The sequence below is a fragment of the Cebus imitator genome, unplaced genomic scaffold (assembly GCF_001604975.1).
Source record: "Cebus imitator isolate Cc_AM_T3 unplaced genomic scaffold, Cebus_imitator-1.0 Scaffold137, whole genome shotgun sequence".
Taxonomy (NCBI): domain Eukaryota; kingdom Metazoa; phylum Chordata; class Mammalia; order Primates; family Cebidae; genus Cebus; species Cebus imitator.
The window spans coordinates 4,654,590-4,680,983 of NW_016107452.1; the positions used below are offsets into that span (position 1 = coordinate 4,654,590).

A 26,394-nucleotide genomic window follows, 5' to 3' on the forward strand; every position below is an offset into this window, starting at 1 on the left:
CGGCGCTCCAGGAATGCTGTAGTATTGAGGAAGGCCCTTAGCACCTGGCTAAGTGGCCTCGGGCAGGTAGCCTCCCCTCCCGCTGCTTCAGTTTCCTCCTTGGCACGCAGAGGCGGGGCTCCAGGCCTGGGCCGCCCCACAGCGGGGAGGGCACGGGGTGCGCTCCAAGAGGCTGACGGGGCTGGGCTCGCTGGGGCGGTGCCGCGCGGGGGGCGGCCCGGGAGGATCACGTGGCGCGGGGCCGCTGCCGAAGCAGAAGTCGCGAGCGCCGGCGGGGGAGGGCGTGAGCTGCGAAGGGCGCCCGGAGTCGGGACGCGGGCTGCTGCGCGTGGGATCCGGGAGCCGGGACTCCGGGCAGGCGGGCAGCTGCGCCCGGGCGGCACGGCCAGGTGAGCTACCAGGACGGGAGTGAGGCAGACGGGGCGCCCAGGGACCTGCGCCTGGTGAGGACCGGAGCCTAGGGCGCTGCGTCCGATGGGGTCTGCGCCCTGGCGCAGCCGGAGCGAGCAGGGGTGGGGCGCGCCCTCGGGGACCCTGGCTCGCCAGGCCCGGGGTCCGTTTGGTGACGGTGGGGATCCTGGGCCAGCCACTGGCTACTTCCTCACCCCGGGCCGGCGCCACCTCTCCCGCCCGTGCGATGGGGCGGCCCCAGTTTTGAATGGGGACCGCGGGGGAAGCTCGGGGGTCGCGCGGGCCCTGACATTCAAAACTTTTCTTTCCGAGAGGCTCCGCTTGGGGTGGCGCCGTCTCTCCTGACCGCCCCTGTGTCCAGAGCTCGCGGACTCTCGGAGCCACATTTCCCCGTCTCACTTCGGTGGTTGCGGGTGGCGGGTGGGGAGCGATACCGCGGGAGGCGCAGTCCTTCCCCGAGACTGTTGGAGAGCTTGCAGGGCACTCGCGATGCCCGCTTCACAACTGTCCGCGTAATTATGCGTGTGCCTGTGCGTGTTCCTAGTTAGGTCACTACCCGCATAGCAGAAGAGTTCAAATTAAAGATGTGTCCCGTTTGGACAGGGAGCACCTAGATTCCAGCGGGAGGGTGAGGCGGGGCTCTCCTGGTACACTAATCTTGAACTAGGGTGAGAGGCCATGGTAGGGGGTAAAGAGGTGACATGGCACAGGAGAAACAGGTGGCCGCGTTCATCAGAACTTAATTTGAATTTCAGTTCCATCAGCGTGACCCTGGGCAAGCTGAAAAGCCTTTGAGTCTGTTTCCCCCTCTGGATACTGGAGCCACCCAAGGCTATTTTCCAGGGCTGTGTTGAGAATTGGGGCTTACTGCTGTTCCACCAGGTTGGCTGAGAATCCGGACGCATCCATGGAGAGTCCTTGGGCAGTTCCTAATCCACCCTCTGGTTCAAGGGTCTTCTATGGGCTTGGGCCTTGTCCTTAGCTACAGTTCTGCAGGGAAGTGGTACAGAGTTTTAAAATCTATGCCAGCCTCAAGCAGTTTCTCCTGCAAAGGTGTCTGTGCACCACGTATATAACAACTCAGGGACGGTCCTCAGGGGGGGCCTCACTGATGTTTAAGTCACGTAATGATGGAGCTGCCTCCCCCCACCAGCGACTGGAGTATGGGCAGTTCCTCTGAAAGAGGAAAAGCAGAGACCCCATGAATAGCCCTTTTACACTCGTTGGGTGGTCAGTGGAAAACGGCTGGTGAGAAAACTTTTGAAAACATTTCTTGGCCAGAAATGGTGGCTCACACCTGTAATCCCAACACTTTGGGAGGCTGAGGTGGGCAGATCACTTGGCGTCAGGAGTTTAAAACCAGACTGGTCAACATGGTGAAACTGTCTCTACTAAATATACAAAAAATTAGCTGGGAGTGGTGGCATGTGCCTGTAATCCCAGCTACTCAGGAGGCTGAGGCAGGAGAATTGCTTGAACCTGGGAGGCAGAGGTTGCAGTGAGCCCAGATCACCCACTGCAACTGGGCAACAGGAGCAAGACTCCGACTTAAACAAAAAAATTAAACACTTCTTAATTTAGAAAACAGTAAAAACACAAAAAGAAAAGTTTGTCCATTACATGATCACTTAATATAAAGCCAAGTCATGCCCTCCACCCTCTCCCAGCCTCTAATAAATTACTGTTTATCTCTCAGGGGAGAGTAACCACTCTCCTGGATTTACCAGCAGATCGCCTGTATAGAATGGGATTGCATTGTACTCATACAATTGCAACTGTTGTTTGCAACTATTTTTTTATTTACCTCACAAATCTTTCCAGATCAAATTGTTTATCCGTTGTCATTCTTTCTGATAGCTACTGAGGGTTCTTCAATGCATGTGCGCCATTATTTATCCAAAAGGCCCCCTACACTGATGAGCAGTTGTTCCGTTTTTATTTTTTCTATTTCTGTTGCAAATCTTGCTTCCCCGATTTTCTGTCACACATACTACATCTTTGTGCATGCCTTCCTGCACACATACAATTGCAGGATCAAAGCATATGTATGCTTTGCTTCTTAATAGTTCCTCACAGGTTGCCCTGAAAGAGCAGGGGTGGAATTTACTCTCTGACCTCCAGTTGCTGACACTGTTCCTTTGAAAATAGCATTATCATCTCTGATGCTGCAGGGTGAGTATAAGGTGTAGCACTAATGTCCCTTGAGCTGTTGGAGGGGCACTTAGCATTCAGGTGTTTGTCTGTACCACATTTTACAGAATTGTTTTGTGGGAGTTTGGATGAAATCCTGTACTGTCCTGACATGCAGAGAGCACTGAAGAGACAAAAACTTCCTTGATTTCTGGTTTTGGGCTCTTGTATCTCATTTCATACCCTTCTAAATAAGCTTATGAGATACAAGAACATGAATGAGCTAATGAGACACAAGGAAATGTCCTTTAGAAGGACATGAAATGTAAAAATGGCAAAATCACTAATTCAGACTCAGCCATGTTTGTATTTACAAGATAAGTAATTTTACAGAATCACCCATTAAGAATGGGAAACAGGAACAAAAAAGGGATTTCAAGACTCTTTAAAAAAAAAAAAAAAATAAAAGAAAGAAAAAAAAAAAAAAAAAAAAGCAGAAGCAAAGTGGAAGTTGCTGTGATGACTGCTTTCTCCTCTGGGGTCAAGGTCTTGGAGACCTCCCTGCTGTAGTTGCTGAAGCATGGAACCCTGAAGCGGTGAGCTGGGTGCTGGTGGGATTTGAGTGGTTGACTCTAAGGATCTTTCGGCCATGAAGATCAGTTTCCAGTCATATATCATAAGCTCATTCATGTTCTTGTATCTCATAAGCTTATTTAGAAGGGTATTTCAAGAGATACAGGAACCCAAAGCCAGAAATCAAGGAAGTTTTTTTCTCTTTAGTGCTCTCTGCATGTCAGGACAGTACAGGATTTCAACCAAAATCCCACAAAACAATTCTGTTAAAATGTGGTACAGACAAACACCTGAGTGGTAAGTGCCCCTGCAACAGCTCAAGGGACATTAGTGCTACACCTTACACCCACCCTGCAGTATCAGAGGGGAGACAATATTTTCAAAGGAACTGGTGTCAGCCACTGTAGTTAAGTGTAATTTCACTCCTGCTCTTTTAGGGCAACCTGTGAACATCTATTAAAAAGCAACTGGTGGTCGGTGTGGTTGCTTATGCTTGTAATCCCAGCGCTTTGGAAGGCTTAGGCTGGTAGATCATGAGATCAGGAGTTTGAGACCAGCCTGGCCAACATAGTGAAACTCCATCTCTACTAAAAATACAAAAATTAGCTGGTCATGGTGACATGTACCTATAGTCCCAGCTACTTTGGAGGCTGAGGCAGGAGAATCGGTTGAACCCATGAGGCAGCCTGGGCAACAGAGTGATGCTCGGTCTGGAAAAAAAAAAAAAAAACACCCCAAAAAACACCCAAACAATCAAACAAACAAACAAGCAAAAAACAAAGCAGTTGGTGAGAGGAAATGTGGAAGAGCTGGTGTTTATGGCTGAACTGATCTGCTGGGCTTCCAAATTGGAAGTAACTGGAACCCTGGGGAAGGTTAAGTCTAAGGCCCTCCTAGAGCCAGGGCTGGAAAGAACTGAGGAGTCTGGTGCCTTGTCCTGGTTTCTGTTTAATTGAAGGTATTATAATAGGGCTTGTGTTTCCTACTGATGCTCCAGTGGGCAGTGGCCCAGAGGCTTGGGAGTGGGGAACTCCAGGATGCATGGCTGGGGACTGTCAACATAGTGAAGAGCTTCGTGGTTGGCGCCTGGGTCAAATCCAGTTTCAGCTACTTTCCAACTGTATGACCTTGGATAAGTCCCTTAACTTCTTTTGAGAGGGGCTTATACTGCCAAATTAGTTAATATCTGGCCATATTCTGCCACATGATTCTGGACTGGGGGCTCAGGACCCAGGTGATGGTTCTGATCTTTGTGCTGCCACTGTTTTACATAACTTTGATCAGGTAATGTGACCTCTGGGGACTTCAGTTTTCTCCTGCAGTATTTCTCATTGAGATAGATGTGATGAGCCAGAAATGACAGGTGCTTGGCACCAGGGCCCAGTAAACGGCTGCTTTACAAGGATAAAATGGGCCATGGGGGCACCTTCTTCATCCCTTTGTCTGGGGTAATGATCAGGAGGTTATTTTAGGTTTCTCCTGATAGGTAAGGGTGGACATTAACTCTCAGCAGTGTTTTTAGCATACTCTATCTGCCTCCCAGCCTTTGCTTAAACCTAAAGCCAGTTCCTCCAGTTTTGTCTTTTTTGAAAGATTCAATTTCAGATGCCTGCTTTTTCCCCCTGAAAGCTTTTCCTGAGCCGGTTAACTGCCTAGCCCCATTCCAGATTAAATCTAGGACCCCTTCTTGCTGCTCTCTGCCTCTCCCCTCACCCATGCATGCTTCTGCTGCACTTATAACTACATTAGAATTCTCAGTTGATTGGTCTGTTTCCATATGGACAGAGGGCAGGTGTAATTATCTCCTGCTGCCACCATGGCCGAGGAGGTGTCTTTTATATGGGTGTGCAGCAGAGGGAGGTGGGGGCAAAGGGCAAATCCTGGGCCCTCCTCCTGCCCCTTATTTGCATACCAGTCCTCAGCTCAGTGCCTGGCATAGAGTTGACACTTGATTAATGCCTTCCCCAGTGGCTGATTAATGTTAACAGAGACCTTGCTAAATGCTGTGGGCTGTGCTTTTCTTCCTCCCAGCTGCCCCTGGTTGGCATTTAACCTCTATTTTACAGGTGAGGGAACCGAGGCACAGATTTAGAGCAGCTTGGCAGGAGGCTGAGCCAGGCTGGAAGCCCAGAAAGCCCTGGGTGAACACCAGCCTCTCACTCCTTCTTCTTTGGATCCTGCAAAGGCCTCTCTAGTGCTACTCTGTAACCTTGACAGCTACAAAGTAACAACTCCAGGCAGGACCTGGAGGGAAAGGAGACAAAAAACTGAACAAATAATGGTAATTGTAACAATAGCTTAATCTAAGGATTGTTGACTTTGTATCATTGTTTTAAGGGCCTGAAGTACATTGTCTTGTTTAAGCCTTACAAAAACAGGTAGAAGATGGATACTGTTACTTTCTTTGATGGAATTGGAAATGAGCCCAGAGGATCTAAGTGATTTCTTGCAGTGGCTGCAGCCTAGCTGGCAAGGGGGTCCCTGGTAGTTTAGCTCCAGGGCCTGGGGAGCCTCTTTACTCTAAGTCCTATTTTGGGGGCCGGCACTCTGTTTCTGGGGATTTGGGAGGCAGAATAAGGGGATAGTACAGAGTGAAGGCTCAGGAGCTACTATGGGATTTTGAGCAAAGGAGTGACATGATTTGGTTCATGTTCTAAAAGGATCCTTGTGGCTACAGGTGTCAGAATTGATCCTAGCAGGTCAGGGAAGAAGCAGGGAGACTAGGATTAGAATAGTTTAAGTATGAGATCCTAGGAGGAGCCAGTGAAAGGATGAGATGGGTTGGAAGTGGTCAGGAGAGAGTCCATGCAATGATTTCTCCAAGATTTTGGGTTCAAACACTCTCTGGTACTGACCACCCATGAGGATAAACAGCAATCAAGGACATCTGCCAGGTGCTGGGCGTCACCCCAGGTGCTTTGCTGGGGGATTCGTTTTCAGGCTTCCTAAGGGTCTGAACACTCCCATTTTAAAAAGACTTAAACTAAGGCACAGAGAGGTCAATCAGTCTGCCCATAGCCACACAGCCAGTAGGAACCTACTCTAGGGTTTGAGCTTGAAGCTGCCAAGACCTGACATTTCCTCATTTCTATAAAGAGGAATCATTTGCCAAGGTCTCCATGAATGATTCTGAAGGTTTGCTTTGTTTTTTTTTGTTTATTTCATTTTATTTTTCTCAGTTCTTAACTTTGTTTAGGAAGTAAAGAGATGATTAGAAAACTCTAGACAGGAAAGGGAAGGATGTTGGAGGTCGGGAGTGAGAGGTGGGAGCCTGGCCAGGCTGCTTTGGCTATTCAAATATTCTGTAGGGTAAGCGTGGGTGGGGAGAGAGGAGGTCACTGCCAGGCCAGGGTGATTTGGTTATTCAAAGCCCAGGTAACGGCTGGGTCCTTGAGGTCAGGGGCCCTTCTCACACTTCAGTTTCCATTTAAACATTTGTGTCCTGCCTGAGCTCTCTGAGTGGCCGGTGATGCCTTGCCACTAGAACGTTCTCCTAAAACTCATCCTGATTGGCCTGAGACAGGATTTTGTTTCCTGAAGTTCATGCCCTGTTAACTAAACCTCCTTCGGTACTAAAACCAGGTCACTCTTTAATTCTGCCCTTTCAGCCTCCTGATTTCTCCCGATTCCCTCCTTCTCCCTGGAGTGGGCACAATGTCCACCATGGCCAGTGTGGATTCCCTTGCGGAATATGAGAAGAGCCAGATCAAGAGAGCCCTGGAGCTGGGGACGGTGATGACTGTGTTCAGCTTCCGCAAGTCTACCCCTGAGCGAAGGACCGTCCAGGTGATCATGGAGACGAGGCAGGTGGCCTGGAGCAAGACCGCCGACAAGATCGAGGGCTTCTGTGAGTACTCACTCGGTGGGGCAATGTGGCCCATCCTCTGGGGCCCTGGCCTGAGTGCCTGTCCATCTTCCTGTCTTGTCATTACTGTGATTGTTGGTTTGATGTGTTCTTTTATTCTTCTAAAAATGAAAGCGTTGCCTCTTTTTGTTGGTCTCTGATGAGGTTTACAGCAGGTGGAGGAAGTTCGGTCAGGAAAGTTCTGGTGAAATAACAGAAGCTGTAGTCAGCCCACTTGGAAAGGGCATTTAGGCAGCTTGCTTTGGCTGGCGCATTTGTTCCCTATCTGACAGCATCAGGAATCATCTGGTTCCCACAACCGGTCAAGTCGTCTGACCTCTTAAGGGCTAACTAGCCTAAGCTTGAGGAAACTCATAGCTTAGTTGCCAAATGTTACCATGTTTTACTGCACGCCACAGCGGTGAGGGGCCTTGGCTTTAGTCTCCGAGCAGGGAGAGTGAGTTGCTGAATGTTTTGTAGCTTTCACATGTCGGTCTGGTCCTGGGAGAGGCATCCCTCCTCCCCGATTACCTTTAGATTGGGCAGCTGGTTCAGATCCTAAAGTTTCTAAAACTGTAACAAATAAAGGCGCTTAAGCAATTTTCATTTCCACGCATTTGCTGTAATTCATGTTTTTAAATGAACTAGTTTTTAATTGAAATATATATTCCTGGGGGGGTATGGAGTTTCTCCTTACCAGATGTTTCCGCTCCCCAGCCCCTAACCCATGCTGCAGAGGCAAGCTCATTACCAATTACTTTTATCTTCCAGAAATAGTCTATGCTTACATCATGTGTAGGTTTTAAAAAAACACACAAATGGAAACTCCCCTGTACAATTCTGCACCTTGACTTCTTTTTGTTAATTAATAATGATGTTGGAGGTGGTTTCTTATCAGCACACATTGATCTGCTCATCCTTTCTTGGACGCATGACATATGGCACAGGCCTCAGTGTAACAGTTTAAGTCCACGGATGCACATTTTGTGCTATTTCCGGACTTTTGTTATTAGTGAAAGTGACTACCATTGTACTCTTTCTAAAAAATATATTTTTTGAGATAGGGTCTTTTTGTGTTACCCAGGCTGGAGTGTAGTGGCATGGTCGTAGCTCACTGCAGCCTCAGCCCTCTGGGCTCAGGTGATCTCCCTGCCTCAGTCTCCCATGTAGCTGGGACCATGGGAATGTACCACCATGTCTGGATAATTTAGATTTTTTTTTTTTTTTTTTTTTTGGAGACTCACTATGTCCAGGCTGGTCTCATATTCCTGTGCTCAAGTGATCCTCCCTCCTTGGCCTCCCAAAGCATTGGGATTACAGGCATGAGCCACCTCACCCAGGCTTGTATTCTCTCTCTCCCTTTTTTAAATAGTAGTTTTATTGACATATAATTCACATACTGTACATAGAATTCACCCATTGTATGCAGCACGTATAGTGTGATGGTTTTAGTGTATTTATATATATGTGCAAGCACCACTACAATAAAATTTAGAACATTTTTATCACCTCAAGATGTAATTCCAGACCTTTCACCACCACCCCATCTCCTCTACCAGACCTAAGCAGCCATTAAATTGACTTCTATCTCTATACACCTTGCTGCTGTGGACATTTCATAGAAATGGATTATTTTTTTGTGGGCTTTTGTGACTGGCTTCTTTGACTCAGTGTAATGTTTGCAAGGTTCATCCACTGCGTTGCATGGATCAGAAATTTCCCTTTTTATGGCAGAATCACCATACATTGTATGGATATTCCACAATTCATGTATTCATTCATCTGTTGATGGACACTTGTGATGGTCCTGTCTTTGGCTACTATAAATAGTGTTTTTGTTTCTTTTGGGTATATACCTAGGAATTGCTGGGTCATATGCTAACTCAGTTTCATCATTGTTGGAACTGTCAGACCGTTTTCCCAAGCAGTTGCACCATGTATGTTCCCTCCAGTGTTAGAGGAGGGTGATCGCTGCATTATTCTTCCATGTGTATGTATGGGGATATCCAAAGGACAGTTTCCTGGAGGTTTATTTCTGAGGCAAAGGGTATGGCATATTTTAACTTTAAAGGGAAGTTAGGCCGCACCCTGCATAAGAGGTTGCCCCACTGTATGTTTCAGCCACAAGGTGTGAAACTAACTGTTGCCAGCACCCTCATCTGTGCTGCATGGTTGCTGAAAATAGACATTCACAGGTAGGCTCTGGTAGCTTGGTGTCATCCTCAATTTGATGTGTCCTATCCTGAGTGTGATCGAACTGCTTTCTGAAAGGCTTCTTCTGGTTTTGGAGCCAGGTGGGTCTCAAGTCTCACAGAACCAGAGCCCTGCTTTGAAAATGCAACGTGGAGGTGGCCATCTTCCCTCCAGACTGTTTGCATTGGCTGACTCCACCCCCAGGTGGCCCAGAAACCTGTTGGAGCTGGGGTTCCCCCGCTTCCCCTGTAGAGGGTGGGAGGGCTGGGACTGATGGTAAATACAGGTGCGCCACATTGAGAGTAGACGGCCGGCTGTTCCTTTCTTTTCTCAATCTGCCCATCCCAAGCCTAGCTGCCCATCGGAGACACCCAGGGGGGATTTTGAAAGTACAGGGTATTACCATGGCACATGTATACCCATGTAACAAACCTGCGTGTTCTGCACATGTATCTTGGAACTTGAAAAAATATATATGTGTATATATACATACACACACAAATACATATATTTCACACACACACACACACACACACACACACACACACACGAATGAAAGTACAGGGTATTGGAACCTTTTCCTGAAGCTCATTCTGATGGGCATAAGACAGCATTTTGGCTTGAAATCTTCGCCCTGTCATTCTGTCTTTCTGCTAAGTAATACCATTTCACTCGCTTGTGTACTCTTGCGAGCTTGCTCTCACCCGTGTTCTCTCTCTCTCTTTCTCTCTCTCTCTCTCTCTCTCTCTCCCTTTCTCTCAGAGACAGGGTCTTGCTCTGTTGCCCAAGCTAGAGTGGAATGGCCTGATCATGGTTCACTACAGCCATGAACTCTTGGGCTCAAGTGATCCTCCTGACCAGCCTCCCAAGTAGCTGAGACTACAGGTGTGCACCATCATGCCAAGCTGATCTTTTAAGTTTTGTTTAGATAGGATCTTGCTGTGTTGCCCAGGCTGGTCTCAAACTCCTGGCCTGAAGCAACCCTCCCACCTTGGTCTCCCGAAGTACTGGTATTACAGGCGTGAACTACCTGGCCTCAATTCATTCTTTTATTCACCTGTTCAGCCTCTTTGTTTCCTTCTTCCTTCTCCCTCGAGTGACCGAGAGTGATGATATTTCACCACTTTGGCTGGAGCATAGTATTATAATAAGTCCCCCAGATGGTCTGGCAACTAGGCAGGTTTCATATACATCACTGGAGAGACATTGTCCTTCTTTCCCTTTCCCTCTCCTGTCACTGTCCCTCCTTTTCTCCCTCCCACTTTCCCTTTCTTTCTTCTTCCCTTCTCACGTTTGCCCCTCTCCTTTGCTTCCCCTCTGCCATTTGAATGCCAGTCTGCCAGGCAGTGCTCTGGGCACTAGAGACACAGCAGTTATTCAACTGGATTCAAATCTTCACGAAGCCTGTGTTGCTTTATTAGGTATGAGCAGTGTGGGGCTTGACTTCCAGTGCTGTTTGATGAGCTTTGCTGTGTGATCTCTGGCAAGTTACCTCCACGTCTGAACTTTAATTCCCTTATCTGTGAAATGGCAATAACACTCATGTTTACCCCACAGGGTCATGGTTCGGAAGAAGCAATTGAGAAGATGTGTCAGAGAGGCTTGGCTGAATTCACAGCATGTGACAGGCACTGAATTGATGGGAACCACCACTGTCATGATTTTTGCTGTTGCTAACTAGTGAAGTCCAGCCTATGTAGGGACTTAAAGTCTTGCTTAGGGGCTTGGACTTTTTCTGGAGGGGAGAAGGGACCATTCTCAGGTTTTCAGAAGAGGGACGACGTGATTGGATTTGTACCTTTGAGCATGCAGTGGAGGTTCTGTTAGAGATGATGGTGTTGGTAGTGACAGGAAAAGCCAGTTATGTGTGAAGAGCTTAGAAATGATACTTCCCCACCACACCTTGAGAGAGCAGGCTCAGTCTCCTGCTGAGCTGGGTGATGTTTTATCTCAAGAAGAACTCCAAGCTCTGGCAATTCTCTCATGGGGTTCTGGTTAGCAGGAACTTTCTGGTTACTGTGGGGTCTGCAGGGGCAGGTGGACACATGAGGTGAGCAGCGGCACATGGTTTTGGAATAGTTGGCAAGTGGTGTGTGACTTTGGACAGGTGTTACAATCCCTTTGCAGCCCTGGGAAAGACACCTGGGTCCTACTGTCTAAAGTAGCAAATGATTCTCAACCAGGGTGATTTTTGCCTTCCCCCTTCCTACCCCAAGGTAGGGGGAATTTGGCAATGTCGGGAGACGTATTTGATTTTCTCACCTGGGATACAGGCTGCTACTGGCGTCCAATGTGTAGATGCCAGAGATGCTGCTGAACATCCTACAGTGCACAGGACAGTCCCAACCACAGAGTGATCCAGCAAAAATGTCAGTGGTGCAGGGGCTGAGAAACTGCTCTAAAGTTGTGTGTTTGCTTTGCTTACAGCAGTAAAATATCACTGGGTAAAATAGGATTTTACTCTGAACCCTGTTTTGATGGAAATTTCTCATTTGTTCAGCACATGTTTGCCATCATATTGAGTGCTAAACTCTGCAGAGAGAGGGAGGAGGAAGAATGGAGTCCCAGCCTGCAAGAGGAGGAGACAGACTCAGAAACCTGCCCTTGCAAGGTTGCTTGCTTAGTACCATAGCGGGAGTTTTCTCTGGGTATGGTGTGAGGAGGGAAGGCTCTTTTCCATTTGGGTGTGAGGAAGGTGGTGAGGAATGGGGAGGGCTGATAGTGGAGGAGGTCCTTGGGTTGAGCTAAGAGAGACTTGCCAGATGGTTAGCAGGGACGGCTACTCTGATCCTGTGGGATTAATGGGTGTCATGTAATATAAATGAGTAGATTTGTGGGTCATAGATGTGGGCAGGGCTCAGCCGGGCAATTCTTCTACTCTTTGTAACCTGGACTGAGGTCATTTGGTGTCACTTGGCCTGGAAGTTTCCACAATCTTCACTCACACATCTGGTACCTTAGTGATGATGGCTGGAAGACTGGGCTTAGCTGGGATTATTTTTTGTTTGTTTTTGATATGGAGTCTCACTCTGTCATCCAGGCTGGAGTACAGTGGTGCAGTCTCGGCTCAGTGCAGCCTCCGCCTCCTGGGTTCAAGCTATCCTCCTACCTCACCCCCTGAGTTGCTGGGATTACAGGTATAAACCACCACATCCAGCTAATTTTTGTGGGTTTCACCAAACTGGCCAGAAACTCCTGACCTCAGGTGATCTGCCTGCCCCAGCTTCTCAAAGTGCTGGGATTACAGGCATGAGCCACTGCACCAGCCTCAGCTGGGACTCCTGACCAAAGACCTACCATGTGGTGGTCTGAGGCGGAGGAGTCCCAGGAAGAAACTACGAGACTTCTTAAGACAGCCTCAGGAATTCTAGGACATAACTTATGGCAACTCAGATCAGTAAGCTTAGCTCGGCTTCAAGGAAAGGAAATTTCTCTCATAGAGAAGGAATGGCATGCACACGCACAGCAGGTAAGAACTGATGGTGGCCACCAGCAGCCTGGCTCCCACATGAGCATGTCAACTCCAAATCCAGATTTGTGATGCAAATTCCCGCTCTGCCATTGTATTAGTCCATTCTTATGCTGCTAATAAAGATACTCCAGGCTGGGTGCAGTGGCTCACACCTGTAATCCCAGCCTGGCCAATATGGCGAAACCCTGTCTCTACTAAAAATACGCAAATTAGCTAGGTTTAGTGGCATACACCTATAGTCCCAGCTACTTGGGAGGCTGAGGCAGAAGAATCACTTGAACCTGGGAGGTGGAAGTTGCAGTGAGCCAAGATTGTACCACTGCACTCCAGCATGGGTGAGAGAGTGTAACTCTGTCAAAAAAAAAACCCAAAAAACAAAAAACAAGACACGCCCAAGACTGGGTAATTTATAAAAGGAAAGAAGTTTCATTGACTCACAATTCATTGTGGCTGGGGAGGCCTCAGGACATTTACTATCATGATGGAAGGAGAAGCCTTCTTCATATGGTGGCAGCAAGGAGGAGAGTCGAGTAAAGGGGGAAGCCCCTTTTAAAACCATCTCATGAGAACTCACTATCATGAGGAGAGCATGGGGATAACCAGCCCCATGATTCAGTTACCTCCCACTGGGCCCCTCCCACTGCACATGAAGATTACGGGAGCTACTATTCAGGATGAAATTTGGGTAGGGCCGGGTGCGGTGGCTCAAGCCTGTAATCCCAGCACTGTGGGAGGCCGAGGTGGGTGGATCACGAAGTCAAGAGATCGAGACCATCCTGGTCAACATGGTGAAACCCCATCTCTACTAAAAATACAAAAAATTAGCTGGGCATGGTGGTGCGTGCCTGTAATCCCAGCGACTCAGGAGGCTGAGGCAGAATTGCCTGAACCCGGGAGGCGGAGGTTGCGGTGAGCCGAGATCGCACCATTGCACTCCAGCCTGGGTAACAAGAGCGAAACTCCGTCTCAAAAAAAAAAAAAAAAAAAAAAGAAATTTGGGTAGGGACATAGCTGAACCCTATCAGCCACTTACTAGAAGTGTGACTGGAAGCAAGTTCTTTTGTATAGTTCTGTGCCTCAGTTTCCATATCTGTCAAGTGAGATAATAGTAGTTTCCATCTTACTGGGTGAGAATTAAATGGATTTTATTGTATGTACTTTTTAAGACGTTGGAAATACTGCATGATTGAAACTTAATTCAATAAGAGAAGAAAGGAAAAAGCCCCCTGGTGAGGACCCCCAAGTCCTGGCCTCTGATAGAGAAGACTGAGTCTGAAGCACACCACCTCACCTCCTGGCCTCCACATTCCCTGTTGCTTTCCAGGGATGTCAGATAAGATGGTGCTGGGACACCTTCCATCCTGGCCCTCTGCATAGAGAGTTAAGGAACCGGTTGTCTCTGAATGCAGGGAGGGAGCTTGTGGCACTGTTGCATATGTCGGTTTTTCTTCCCTTCTGAGGGACTCTGTTGAGGAGTCTCCAGGTGGAAAGGGGTCTGCTCTGGGGCCTTTGTGAGTGGAGCCTTAGAGTCCTCATGCATCTTGTCCATTCTAGAGGTTCGGACTGTGTCTCAGGAGCCAACATGGTGCCACCTGTTTGTGGGTCTGGATTTTTAAGGTTTGCTCTGGTGATGGGCCCCTTTGAGGGCGTGGACCATGTCTATCTCAGCTGAATAGGCTTTTTATCCTGACATTTTCACTTTTGCTCAGGCATTTTTTCTCTGTCTGCTTATTTTTGGCAAGTTGTGGCTACCCCTGAATGAGGGATTCTCAAATGTAGGAGCTGTCTGCTTCCTTGGTGTTAGGTTCTTGGGGCTCCCACTTGATAATGGTAATAGTGATACTGTTGATGAGAGCCTCTTCCAATGAATGCTCACTGTGTCCTAGTTTCTGTGAAAGCACGTTACTCCCCACAGTGGTCCAGCGAAGGGGGCGCTATCCCTGCTTTATTCACAAGCAGATTGAGTCCTGGGGAGATGGGTCACATACCCACGTTGAGGAAAGGGCAGAGCTGCAATTTCAACTTGTTCTTCCTACTGTCTGTTGCTTTCTTCTCCTAGATGATCTCAAAGATGTATCAGTTTTGTGAGTCATAAACACCCCTCCTGAGACCAAAGAATGGCAGCTTCGTTTAGACTTTCTTTGTGACAGTCGGAGGGAAACGTGTGAATTCCTTATGTGTGCAGAGGAGCTGCTCTGCCAGGGGCTGGAGGTGCCAAGAGAAAGAAGACTTGGTGCTCATCCTAGAGACGCCAGATTAGCAGGGAGATGGGGCATGCTAGGAAAAGACCACACATACAGCGTGGAAAAGTGCTGACGGGGCCAAGGGTGACAAAGTAAGAGTTTACTGTATTTGGGCTCTTTCTGAAATCCACTCTTGGACTTCTTTCCATGGAAAAAATGAATATTTTTGAAAGTCGTTATTTTGTCAAAATGTTTTTGAAAGAAATGTGAAATTTCTATTAATAAGAGTTATAATGAATGAATAATAATGTTTTCTCGTTGGCATCTCCTAAGACGAAAATGATTGTCTGAGGGTGGTCCCCAAGCTCCTGCAATCAAGCATCTCATCCGAAAGAAGACTCAACCAACCAATGCCCGCAATGTCCACAAACTTACTTGCCTTTTGGTTATTGGTGTGCAGTGATGGTATAAAGAAGGGCTATCAAATCCTGGCCCTGCCACTTGGTACGGGTGTGACCTTGGGCATCTCATCTCGCCTCTTTGGGCCCCCATTTCCTCATCTATAAAATGAGAATAATTGAAGAACACATCCCACAAGACTTGTGGGAAACAAATGGCATGGTGTATGTAAAATGCTTCAACTGTGTCTGGCACAGAGGATGCGCTTAAGTATTTTGTGCTCTTGTTATTGTTGTTTTTATCATTGTCATCATCATCATCATCATCATCCAGCATAAAGGGAGATGACATTGTAGAGAGGATGGCATAAATACTACATCTTCCATTTATATGAGGATTTTCCTTCTTGCACCCAGTGGATTGTCCTGCTCCCCCTGGGGTATATGTCCTCTACACTGGAGCCTGCCAGTGTGAAAAGTGGAGTTGACTTTTTCATTCTTGATGGTGCTGTAGCTCTACTTTTATGTTGGATGGTTGAGGAATTGCTTGTCTTGTTAATCAAGAGTTGTCTTCTGCCCTGGATGACAACTTTAGAATCTTCTTAGAATTTCTTCCTTTGTTGATTTAGCAAACACTGAAAGAAGACCTGATGTGTATTGGGCAATATGCTTCTCACTGGGGATAAAGTAGTGATCAGGACCCTGAAGATACCTAGAGAATCTTATAGTCTTGTAGGAAAAGTGGAAAAAGCCGTGGTAACACATTCAATCATGTTGGATCATGATGGACATTAGGAAGAAAAGGAATGGGGTGCTGAATCAAGAGTCACCAGCCCGGAGCACTAGCTTAGCTAGGGAAGGCCTCAGGGTGGCCTCTCTGTTGAGGTGACATTTGAGCTGAGACTTGAAGGATCAGAAGGAGGGAGCCATGGGAAGCTCAGTGGGGAGAGCATTCTGGCATAGGGCATAGCAACAAAGATTTCCTATTAGTCAAGGTAGCTTAACTGCAGTAACAAGTTATTTCTTCCTATAAGTTTATCTCTCACTCACTCAAGTCATGATCCAGTGGCATCGGAGAGTGGGACACTGTGCTGTCATCTCCAGAGGTGTTGAAGGCTACCACAGGATCCTTTGTCCAACCAGTGCATAGAGGACGAGGAAGAGTAGAGGATGGCTCAGGAGGCTGGAAGTTTCTATGGGCCATACCTGAAGTGGATGTACCTCTTCACCACCTGCTTAGCTCCCACCTGCTTTTTTTCCCCCCAAGAAGCGGGGTCTTGCTTATTGCCTAGACTGAAGTGCAGTGGTGCGATCACAGCTCCCTGCAGCCTTGAACGCCTGGGATCAAGTGATCTTCCTGCTTTGGTCTCCCAAAGTGCTGGGATCACAGGCATGAGCCACTGTGCCCCACCCCCTCCCACCTTCTGTTGATCAGAATTTGACATGTGACCAAGTGCAAAGGATGCTGGGAAGCTTGTCCTAGCCACATGCTAAAGAACAGGACCTAAGTTGGGGTCATCCTTCCAGGCTTTTTTGCAACCTCTAATTTTGGCAGATACAGAGGCAGCTGTAAGTGCCCCAGTGAAGGCTGATAAGCAGGATGATTGCAAGGGTTTGGGGGTTTTATAGGAATCCAGGAACATGAACAGTCTCACCACTGGGCTACACGGGAAGGGAAGTGTGAGCCATTGGCACTGAGGACTCTCCTGCTCTGCCTGTAACAAGAGCCGCTGATGGTGATGTCTCTTGACAGCCTCATCTGCCCTCTTGGGTTTCTCTCACTGCTTGGTCCTCTCTTCCCCAGCACAGCCTGTCTCCAGACCTTAGATTTCTGTTGCTGCCCATCAACAACAGCTTTGGTTTTTCAGCCTCTTAAGGATGACTCCTGAGAGAGAAGTCTCCTATGGACCATGCCTTTTGAAGCCAGCGTACATGAGCAGGCTGCTTTGGAGACCAGTGTTCTCTGGTGTGGCCACCCTTGCCTAGGCATGGGGATGGGTTAGATGTGGTCTCCTGTAAGAGGACATCATCTGGCCCTTTCTGGGCTGTGGGCAGTGGTGGGTGCCTATTACAGATTGAATTATCCTTACCAGTTTCATATGTCAAGGTCCTAATCCCCGATCTTATTTGGAAAGGGGAGCTTTGCAGATGTAATTAGTTGAGATGAAGTCATAATGAAATAGAGTGGACCCTAATACAGAATGACGTGTCTTTATGAGAAGAAAGGAGAGAGACACAGAGAAGGCCGTGTGAAGACAGATGCAGAGAGCTGAGTAATACACCTGCAGGCTGAGGAAGGAGGCCCAGGGTTCTCTCTGAAAGGATCCAGCATCACCAACACTTTGATTCTGGGCTTCTTGTTGCCAGAACTATGAGAGTTCTGTGGTGTAAGCCACTGAGTTTTTGGTATTTCGTTAGTGGCAGGCCTAACACACAAATGCACTCTCATGTAACAGGGGCCTGAGGGCAATGGGTGAGCACCGGGATTGACCTACCCATTCAGCCACTGATACTGTGGATGAGTTGCGGTTGTCATAGTGGAATTTAAGAGCCCTTGCTTTCTTCCATGCATTACGTTATTTTCTAGCTGCGATGGTTCTGGCCTGGGCCCTGAGGGTGTGTGAGGTAATACAGGATAGTGGGTAAATGTGAGAGGCAGCATTTGTCCCTCGAAATAGTGCCAAACTCTGGGAATGCAGGTATATTTGGAATTCCTGACAATTCAGTGCAGGTCCCATCCCTTATGGATTGTGCTAACTGGGCAGTAGGGGGAGGGGTCTATTCAAAGATGTCCCTTGGTGAATTGTTTTGGAAAAAAAAATTATCTCCACCACCTGCCCTCCAGTCTGTCTTAGATATAAATGTGGGTTTTTGCATACCAGGTTAACAAGATGATGTGTCTCGATTTGTCTTGGAAGAGACTTAGGTGTTGCGCAGTTTGGGGTTGAAATCAGAAATCCTGGGAGTTGACTTTTCCTGCTTTCATGCAAAGCCTGATCTTGGGGTCAGGCCTTTGGCAGTCCTGACCCACAGACTGTTGAGTGCTGGGAGGCCAGAGACCTGGTCTGTTCTGCTCATCAGGGGACTTCCCAGCACCTGGCTCATATCTGGCCCAAGGCTGGTGCTCTTCAGAAAACTGGTCAACAAATGAATCAGGAAAAGGACCTGGCTGCTCCTTTCTGCCTCAGACTTCCCGTTTCTCCCTAACCATGGCAGTACCTGGGGTTGAGACAGGGCACTTCTGTGACAACTTCTTCTTTTACCATACACCGTGGTTCTACTCTTGATCCTGGCCCTTAGTGACTGACTATGTGATCTTAGGTAATCTACTCAGCTTCTTTGGGTCTCAGTTTTCTTTCTCTTTTTCTCTTTCTCTCTCTCTTTTTCTCACATTCTTTTCCTTCCTTTCTTTCCTTCTTCCCTTCCCCTTCTTCTCTCTCTCTGTCTCTCTCTTTCTTTCACCCTTCCATTCTTTCTTTTCATTCTTTCTTTCACTGGAGTCTCACTCTGTCACCCAGGCGGGAGTGCAGTGGCACAATCTCAGCTCACTGCAACCTCTACCTCCCGGATTCAAGCGATTCTCCTGCCTTAGCCTCCTGAGTAGCTGGGATTACAGGCACCTGCCAGCTTGCCTGGCTAATGTATTTTTGGTAGAAATGAGGTTACACCTTGTTGGCCTGGCTGGTCTTGAACTTCTGACCTCAGGGGATCCACCTGCATCAGTCTCCTAAAGTGTTGGGATTAAAGGTGTGAGCCACCAAGTCTGGCCTGAGTCTCAGTTTCCTTAGGCCAGGCATGTTGGCTCACGCTTGTAAACCCAGCACTTTGCGAGGCTGAGGCGGACGGATTACCTGAGGTTGCGAGTTTGAGACCAGCCTGACCAACATGGAGAAACCCCGTCTCTACTAAAAATGCAAAATTAGCCAGGTGTGGTGGTGCATGCCTGTAATCCCAGCTACTCGGAAGGCTGAGGTAGAAGAATCACTTGAAGCTGGGAGGTGGAGGTTGCAGAGAGCCAAGATCACGCCATTGCACTCCAGCTTGGACAACACAAGTGAAACTCCATCTCAAAAAACAAACAAAAACAAAAAAAGAGGTAATAGTGGAACTCACCCCATGAGATCACTGGGAGGATTAAATTTGTAAGTGCTTGTCACATGGCCGCTATGTACTTAACACAGGGTACCTGCCAGCCATGCTGTCATATGTCTCGTCGGGCAGCAGGTGCCTGCGTTTGTGTTTGCATGGGGACATGGGACAGGCTGAGGGATAGCTCACTTGTGTGGGGGGTGTCCTCCTCCTGCTCTTCTGTAGCACACAGTTAGGTGTTCTCTGGGGTTAAGGCCCCTTGGAACTGAACCTGGATGTAAAAGCAGCCCAGCTCCTTCTGGGAGACTGGGGAGGCCTGGGCTTGGAGAAGGAGCATGGACAGGGCAATAATGAAGTTCTGGAAATAGAATTAGTGGTGATGCCACTTGACAGCCCGGGGGCCCCTCCACTGTCACAGTGCCGTTGGGAAGAAGCTGTAAGGTGCTGCTTTCATCTACGCAAGTTGTGCTGGGGGCCAAGGGTAGGTGTGAGTTTTGGGAGGTGAAGTATCTGTGTGTCTGAAGGAGGATTGTTTTCTGAGAAAGAAAGAAATGGGAACTTACTAATTTGTAGAATGGAAACTAGCAAAATTAGGCAAAGCATGGTGAGAGCATGTGCAGCAGGAAGAGGAGACCCCGCAGAGCTCAGAAGAGGTGGAGGAGGGCCCGCCCCCGACCTTCCCCCCAGCACCAGCCTCAGGACCCTGGGGATGCCGCTGCATCTCCTCTGCTCCTGCTTGGGCTGGATTTCACTGTCCAGGTGTCTCCCGGCCACTTCAGGCTGTCCCTGGCCTGCCACCAGCCTCCGCTAGTGGGAACAGCCCCCACACCAGCCATCGGCACGACTGAAGGAGGGCCTGTGTCCCTGGGGAGTCAAGGAGGGCCCAAGCCCAGGGTGGTGAGAGTGAACGTTATGCCAGTTTCCTGTTTAGACAGCTCTGAGCTGCTTCCCTCTGGCCTTGCATGTTTCTCCTATTAAAACAACTGCTTTTCCCCTTCATTATAGAAGCAATATGCGTTCATTAGTGGACACATTTTAACCTACTGGGCGAGGAAAACAACCCCTAAGCCTCCCCGCTGAACACACAGAGAGGTGTGTGTTAACACCTGGTGATCTGGTGTGTTAACCCCTTTCCAGATCTTTTCCCCCACAAAACACATTCACAAGACCTTTTCACAACGTGTAGCCCTTTCGTAATGTACTTTAGTAATCTGCCTTTTTTCATTTTGTGCTACATTGTGACCAGTATTATAATTAACTATTTTTGTTAATGGATTAATTTTTTGAGGCAGGGTCTTGCTGTGTCACCCAGGCTGGAGTGCAGTGGTGTGACCGTAGGTCACTGTAGCCTTGAATTCCTGGGCTCAAGAGATCTTCCCACCTTGGCCTCCCAAGGTGCTGGGATTACAGGTGCGAGGCACTGAGCCCAGCCTGTTATTAACTATTTTAAATGTTGATGTTGGTTTAGAAAAGACTATGACAAACCCCACATACTCGAGGGCGAGGGACCTAGGGCCTGACTGCATGGGTTCAAATCTTGGCTATGCCACTTACCAGATTTGTGGTCATGGACAAGTTATTTAGCTTTTGACTGTACTCATCTGTAAAATAGGATAATAGTGGTACCTATTACACTGGACTCTCATGAGGATGAGGGGAGTTAATTATGTATCATACTTTGGGATAGTACATGGCAAATATCCCAAGCACCCAATAAGAACTACTATTGCCATTATTATTATTTGTGAAATTTTCTTTTATTGTAAGTTCTGGGATACATGTGCAGAATGTGCAGGATACATAGGTAAACATGTGACATGGTGGTTGGCTGCACCTATCAGCATTTGGGATGATTCCATGTCTGTTATTGTGATACTATTGCTATCATTATTAATATTTCCAACCCTCTATGATAGGCAGAATAAAGTGTCCCTACCCCCAAGATGACATTGTCTTAATCTCTGGAGGCTGTGAATACATTACTCTATATGGCAAAATCCTTGCAGATTGAACAGAAGATTTTGAGATGGGAAGATGATCTTGGATTATCTGGGTGGATTTGATGAGATCACAAAGGTCCTTGCAGGAGAAAGGCGGGAGGGTCAGAGTCAGAGTGAGCCTGGAAGATGGTACCAGCTGGCTCTGAAGATGGAAGAAGGGACCATGAATCAAGGAATGCAGGTGGCTTGTGCAGGCTGGAAAAGTGAAAGAAACTCATTCTCCCCTAGAGGGTCCAGAGAGAGTTTGCCCGAGCAACGCCTCAATTTCAGCCCCATGAGACTCATGACCTTTTAATTCCTGACCTCCAGAGCAGCAAGATAAACAATTTGAGTGAAGCCACTATGTGTGTGGGAATTTGAATATAGATGTAGTTAAGTTCTCGTAAGTAGCCCTCCCTCCCTAGAGAAATCAGTATCATGATTTATTTGTTTATTTATTTTTGAGATGGAGTCTCGCTGTGTCACCCAGGCTGGAATACGGTGGTGTGATCTTGGCTAACTGCAGCCTCTGCCTCCAGGTTCAAGTGATACTGCTGCCTCAGTCTCCCAAGTAGCTGGGATTACAGGTGTCTGCCACTACACCCAGCTAATTTTTTGTGTTTTTAGTAAAGATAGAGTTTCATCATGTTGGCCAGGCTGGTCTTGAACTCCTGACCTCGTGATTCACCCTCCTCAGCCTCCCAAAGTGCTGGGATTACAGGCATGAGCCACCGTGCCTGGCCTATGATTTAATAATTGTAACTCCCATTTCAAAAATTTGTATCTATAATTAACATATAATACGTTTTACAGGTCTACATAAAAGAGCTATGTGGTATGTATCCCTCAAGCAACTTGCATTTTTTTTGCTTGACATTGTGATGATTCTCCAGGTTGATATAGCTTTATCTTAACATCCAGGAGCAATTTCACTTAACAGAACACCACAGTAGATTGATCTGTTCTGTCAATGCTGGATGTTTCGGTTGATTCCAATTAAGATAATCCCCATTCCAACAAACATGTCTTCCCTATTGTTTGAAATTACTACCTTATTTTTTAAAAGCCAATCTCCTATTTTTGAATATTATGTAATTTCTTTCTTTCTTTCTTTCTTTCTTTTTTTTTTTTTTTTGAGATGAATCTTTCTTTGTCACCCAGGCTGGAGTGCAGTGGCACAATCTTGGCTCACTGCAACATCTACCTCCCAGGTTCAAGCAATTCTCCTGCCTCAGCTTCCCAAGTAGCTGGGATTACAGCTTTGCACCATCACACTTGGCTAATTTTTGTTTTTTTTAGTAGAAATGGAGTTTCACCATGTTGGTTAGGCTGGTCTTGAACTCCTGACCTCAAGTGAATCACCCGCCTCAGCCTCCCAAAGTTCTGGGATCACAAGCGTCAGCCATCACGCCCAGCCGACATTTCATTTTGAAAGGGCTTTAAAAAATCTATGACTGTGCAGAGTTGTCCACCACTGTTCTGTTTGGAATGAAAAGACTAGAAGCTAGCTCCTTAAGATGGGCGCAGTCTTATTCATGTTTGTACTTCCAGCTTCTGCTACCAAGTGTTCCCAGTAGATGCTTACTAGATATGTGATGTTAAATGTATAAATATTACCTTGAGCTACCTTCTCTTGATGAGGAACCCATATTTTTTTTTTTCTTGCCATTTCCCCCATGTTGTTTTCATGGTATCTTTTTTAAAAATAATACTTTATTGAGATATAAACATCACATGCCATGTAATGCACTCCTTAATGTATACTGTTTAGGGGTTTTTAGTATATTCAGAGTTACACAAACATTATCACAATAAGTTTTAGAATGTTTTTATAATTTCCCCCAAATCCTGTATATTAGCATTCACGTCTGCTTCCCCCCACCCCTGGCAATGACACATCTACTTTTTGCCTTTACAGATTTGCCTATTCTGGACATTTCATATAAATGAAATCTCACAATATGTGGCTTTTTACATCTCACTTCTTTTGCCTAACATAAGATTTGTTCACATTGTAGCAGATATCAACACTTTGTTCCTTTTTATGGCTGGTAATATTCCATTGCATGAATAGACCACATTTTGTTTATTCATTCATCCATCACTGGATGGATGTTTAGGTAGTTCTCTCTTTTTGGTTATTTTTTATTTATTTTTTGAGACAGTCTCACTGTGTCACTCAGGCTGGAGTGCAGTGGTGTGATTTTGACTCACTGCATCCTCTGCCTCCTGGGTTCAAGTGATTCTCGTGCCTCAGCCTCGCAAATGGCTGAGATTACAGGCATGTACCGCTACACCTGGCTAAGTTTTGTATTTTTAATAGAGGTAGAGTTTCACCGCGTTGGCCAAGCTGGTCTTGAACTCTTGGCCTCTAGTGATCCACCTGCCTCAGCCTCCCAAAGTGTTGGGATTATAGGCATGAGCCACTGTGCCTGGACTCTTTTTGGTTATTGTGAATAATGCTGCTATGGACATTCATGTTTAAGTTTTTGTGTGAATACATGTTTTCATTTCTCTTGGCTCTATGCCTAGGAATGGAATTTTAGGTTATCTGTAACTGTTTAATCATTTAAGGAATTGGCAGGACTGTTTGCCAAAGCAGTTGCACCATTTACTTTCCCACCAGCAATGTTTGAGGGTTCCAACTTCCCCATGTTCTCGCCAACACATGGTATTATCTGCCTTTTGGTTGTCACCATCCTAGTGGAGGTGAAGTGGTATCTCACTGCGGTTCTGATTTGCATTTCCCTGATGGCTCGTTGCTCTATCCTAAATACCATCCATTGTGTGATATTTAGTTGATGCAGTAATTCCCTTTTAAACATTTGCTTTCTGTGGACAGTGTCCTGTTTTCAACTTTCCTGGGCCCCAGCATTGCCATGTGGCATGGGCTTGGTGCCGACTGTGGTGTAAATGAGTGAGGATACTCTGGACATGTTAGCATGAAGCACGTGGGCATGGACACTGATTGGCAAGGATGTGCTTTTTGGCTTGAGTCAAGAATCATACATTTTAACCATCACTTCTGTTTTTTTCTTTTTCTGGCACAAAAGGACCATTTTCTGAAGTTGGTAACCTGCCTGAGTTTCCTCAGTAGATATTTGTCTAAATGTTACAGTGAAGTATAGCACAGACTTTTAATCATTTCAAGGTTTAATGCCTCAGCCAAAGGAGTCTATATTTGGTGATCTTTTTTACAGAGCCCTGGCAGTACCTCTTCACTTCCTAACTGCCCACTTTGAACTCCTCTGTGTCCCGTTTGGCCATCAGTTGCCTCCTAAGATGAGCTGGGAAATGTTATTGGGAAGTGCTGCTGCCACCAGGATGAGAAAGTGTTCTTGAAAGTCTGGGACTTTCAAGATGGAGCATCTGCCATGCATCAACCTTGTGCTGGGTGCTACAAGTACACATGTATATTCCTGGGATCATGTGTATGGATATTCATGTATAGTGTCTAGTCATTACAATCTGTGAGTTTTGCCCATTTTACTCCTAAAAGTTTACTCCCAAAAGGGACAACACTCACAGGTTGTAATGACTAGACTTTACACATGAATATCCATACACATGATCACATGGATCATATGAGAGCCTCAGTGACTTGTCCAAGGTGAGCTTCAGTGACTTGCCCAATGTTACCAAGGTTTTTAGAGAAACTGGAGCCACAGTGAGCTTCATTGACTTGCCTAAGGTTACCAAAGTTTTTAGAGGAACATCAGACACTTTTCCCCAATCACCATGTGTCAAAAAACCTTTAGGTTAAGAGGTTGATGAGACAAGCCACAGATGGGGGAAAAACATTTATGAAACAAGGGCTGATAAAGAACTTGTATCGAAAATAGACAAAGAGCTCTTAAAACTCAACAATAAGAAAACAACCCCATTAAAAAGTGAACAAAAGATCGTAACAGATGCCTTACACCCACTTCCCCCAACCCACTCACAATGCTTTACCATATCCTTCAGTAGCCAAAGCCGTGGTCATAGGATAGCCAGTGCTGTGCAATGGAAATACGATGCGAGCCACCAATGCCACGTGGTAGTGTGTTTTTTTGTTGTTGTTATTTTGGTTTTTAAATAGAGATGGTGTTTTGTTCTGTCTCCCAGGCTGGAGTGAAGTGGCTCAAACTCCTGGTCTCAAGTGATCCTCCCAGCTCAGCCTCCTGAGTAGCTGGGATTATAGGTATGAACCACTGCACACAGTCGTGTGTGTAGTTTAAAATTTTGTAGTTGCCACATTCATGAAAGTAAAAAGAAAAAGGTGAAACTAACTTTATTAACATATTTGACTTAACTCAGTATATCTAGAGCATTATTATTTCAACACGTACATGATACAAGTGTTAACAAGATATTTTATTCTTGTTTTTGGTCTGCGTCTTCAAAATCCAGTGTGTATTTTATACCTATAACACGTCTCGATTCAGACAAATTCAGTTCTGAGAGCCTAAAAGCCACATGTGGCTAGTTGCTACCATATTGGACAGTGCAGATCTTGATTGTACCTCTTTTCTCCTTTTGTATTACCTGCTTCCATGCTCTCCAGGCAGCAAAGGCATTCTCCACGTGGCAGGTGCTATGATCATGGTGGTGCTCCCTGTGTGTGAGATCAGATAGCCTTAATTTCCCACAGAGACTGAAAATGTGGAATTGTGTCTGTCTGCCAGCTTTGCCATCTACCCTAGATTTAGGTGTGACAGCTGATTGCTTGGCCCGAGCATCCAGTACCAGCTGTACTTTTGCAGATTACTGGGTAATCGCAGTAGAACCTTTCCTGGGGGTTGCTTGAGTCCCAGGCAGCACTGCTCCGCTTGCAGGAAGGGAGCTTCATGCCCACTGAGAGTAGGAGTGTGCACCGTTACGTGGTCACAGGATAGCATGCACACAGACATGTAATTTGTGACTGATAAGCTGCAACTGAGTCAATTTTTATATATGGAAAGAAATAGAATGCTGGAAGGGAGGTCGTGAGGGTCCAGGGGTGGGGCTGGGTGCATGGAAGGCCTCATTGAGAAGCTGGCATTTGAGCAAAGGCCTGGAAAAGTTGAAGGAGTGGGCTGTGTGGATGTGTGGGTAAGTGTGTTGAGGGCTTGAGGAACAGTTAGGGCAAAGCTCTTTAGGG

General features: G+C 46.8%; 1 protein-coding gene across 2 annotated transcripts in view; it reads left to right on the plus strand.

Annotated features, from left to right (window-relative positions):
• Positions 1-258: 258 nt before the first annotated feature.
• Positions 259-26,394, plus strand: part of PLCG2 (phospholipase C gamma 2) — a 178,711-nt gene continuing 152,575 nt past the window's right edge. For both annotated transcript variants that reach the window (XM_017541868.2, XM_017541869.2), the window contains exons 1-2: positions 259-389; positions 6,723-6,961. In XM_017541868.2, the coding sequence (XP_017397357.1) occupies positions 6,769-6,961 (193 nt within the window). In that variant the 5' untranslated portion in view covers positions 259-389; positions 6,723-6,768. The remainder of the gene's footprint in view (positions 390-6,722; positions 6,962-26,394) is intronic.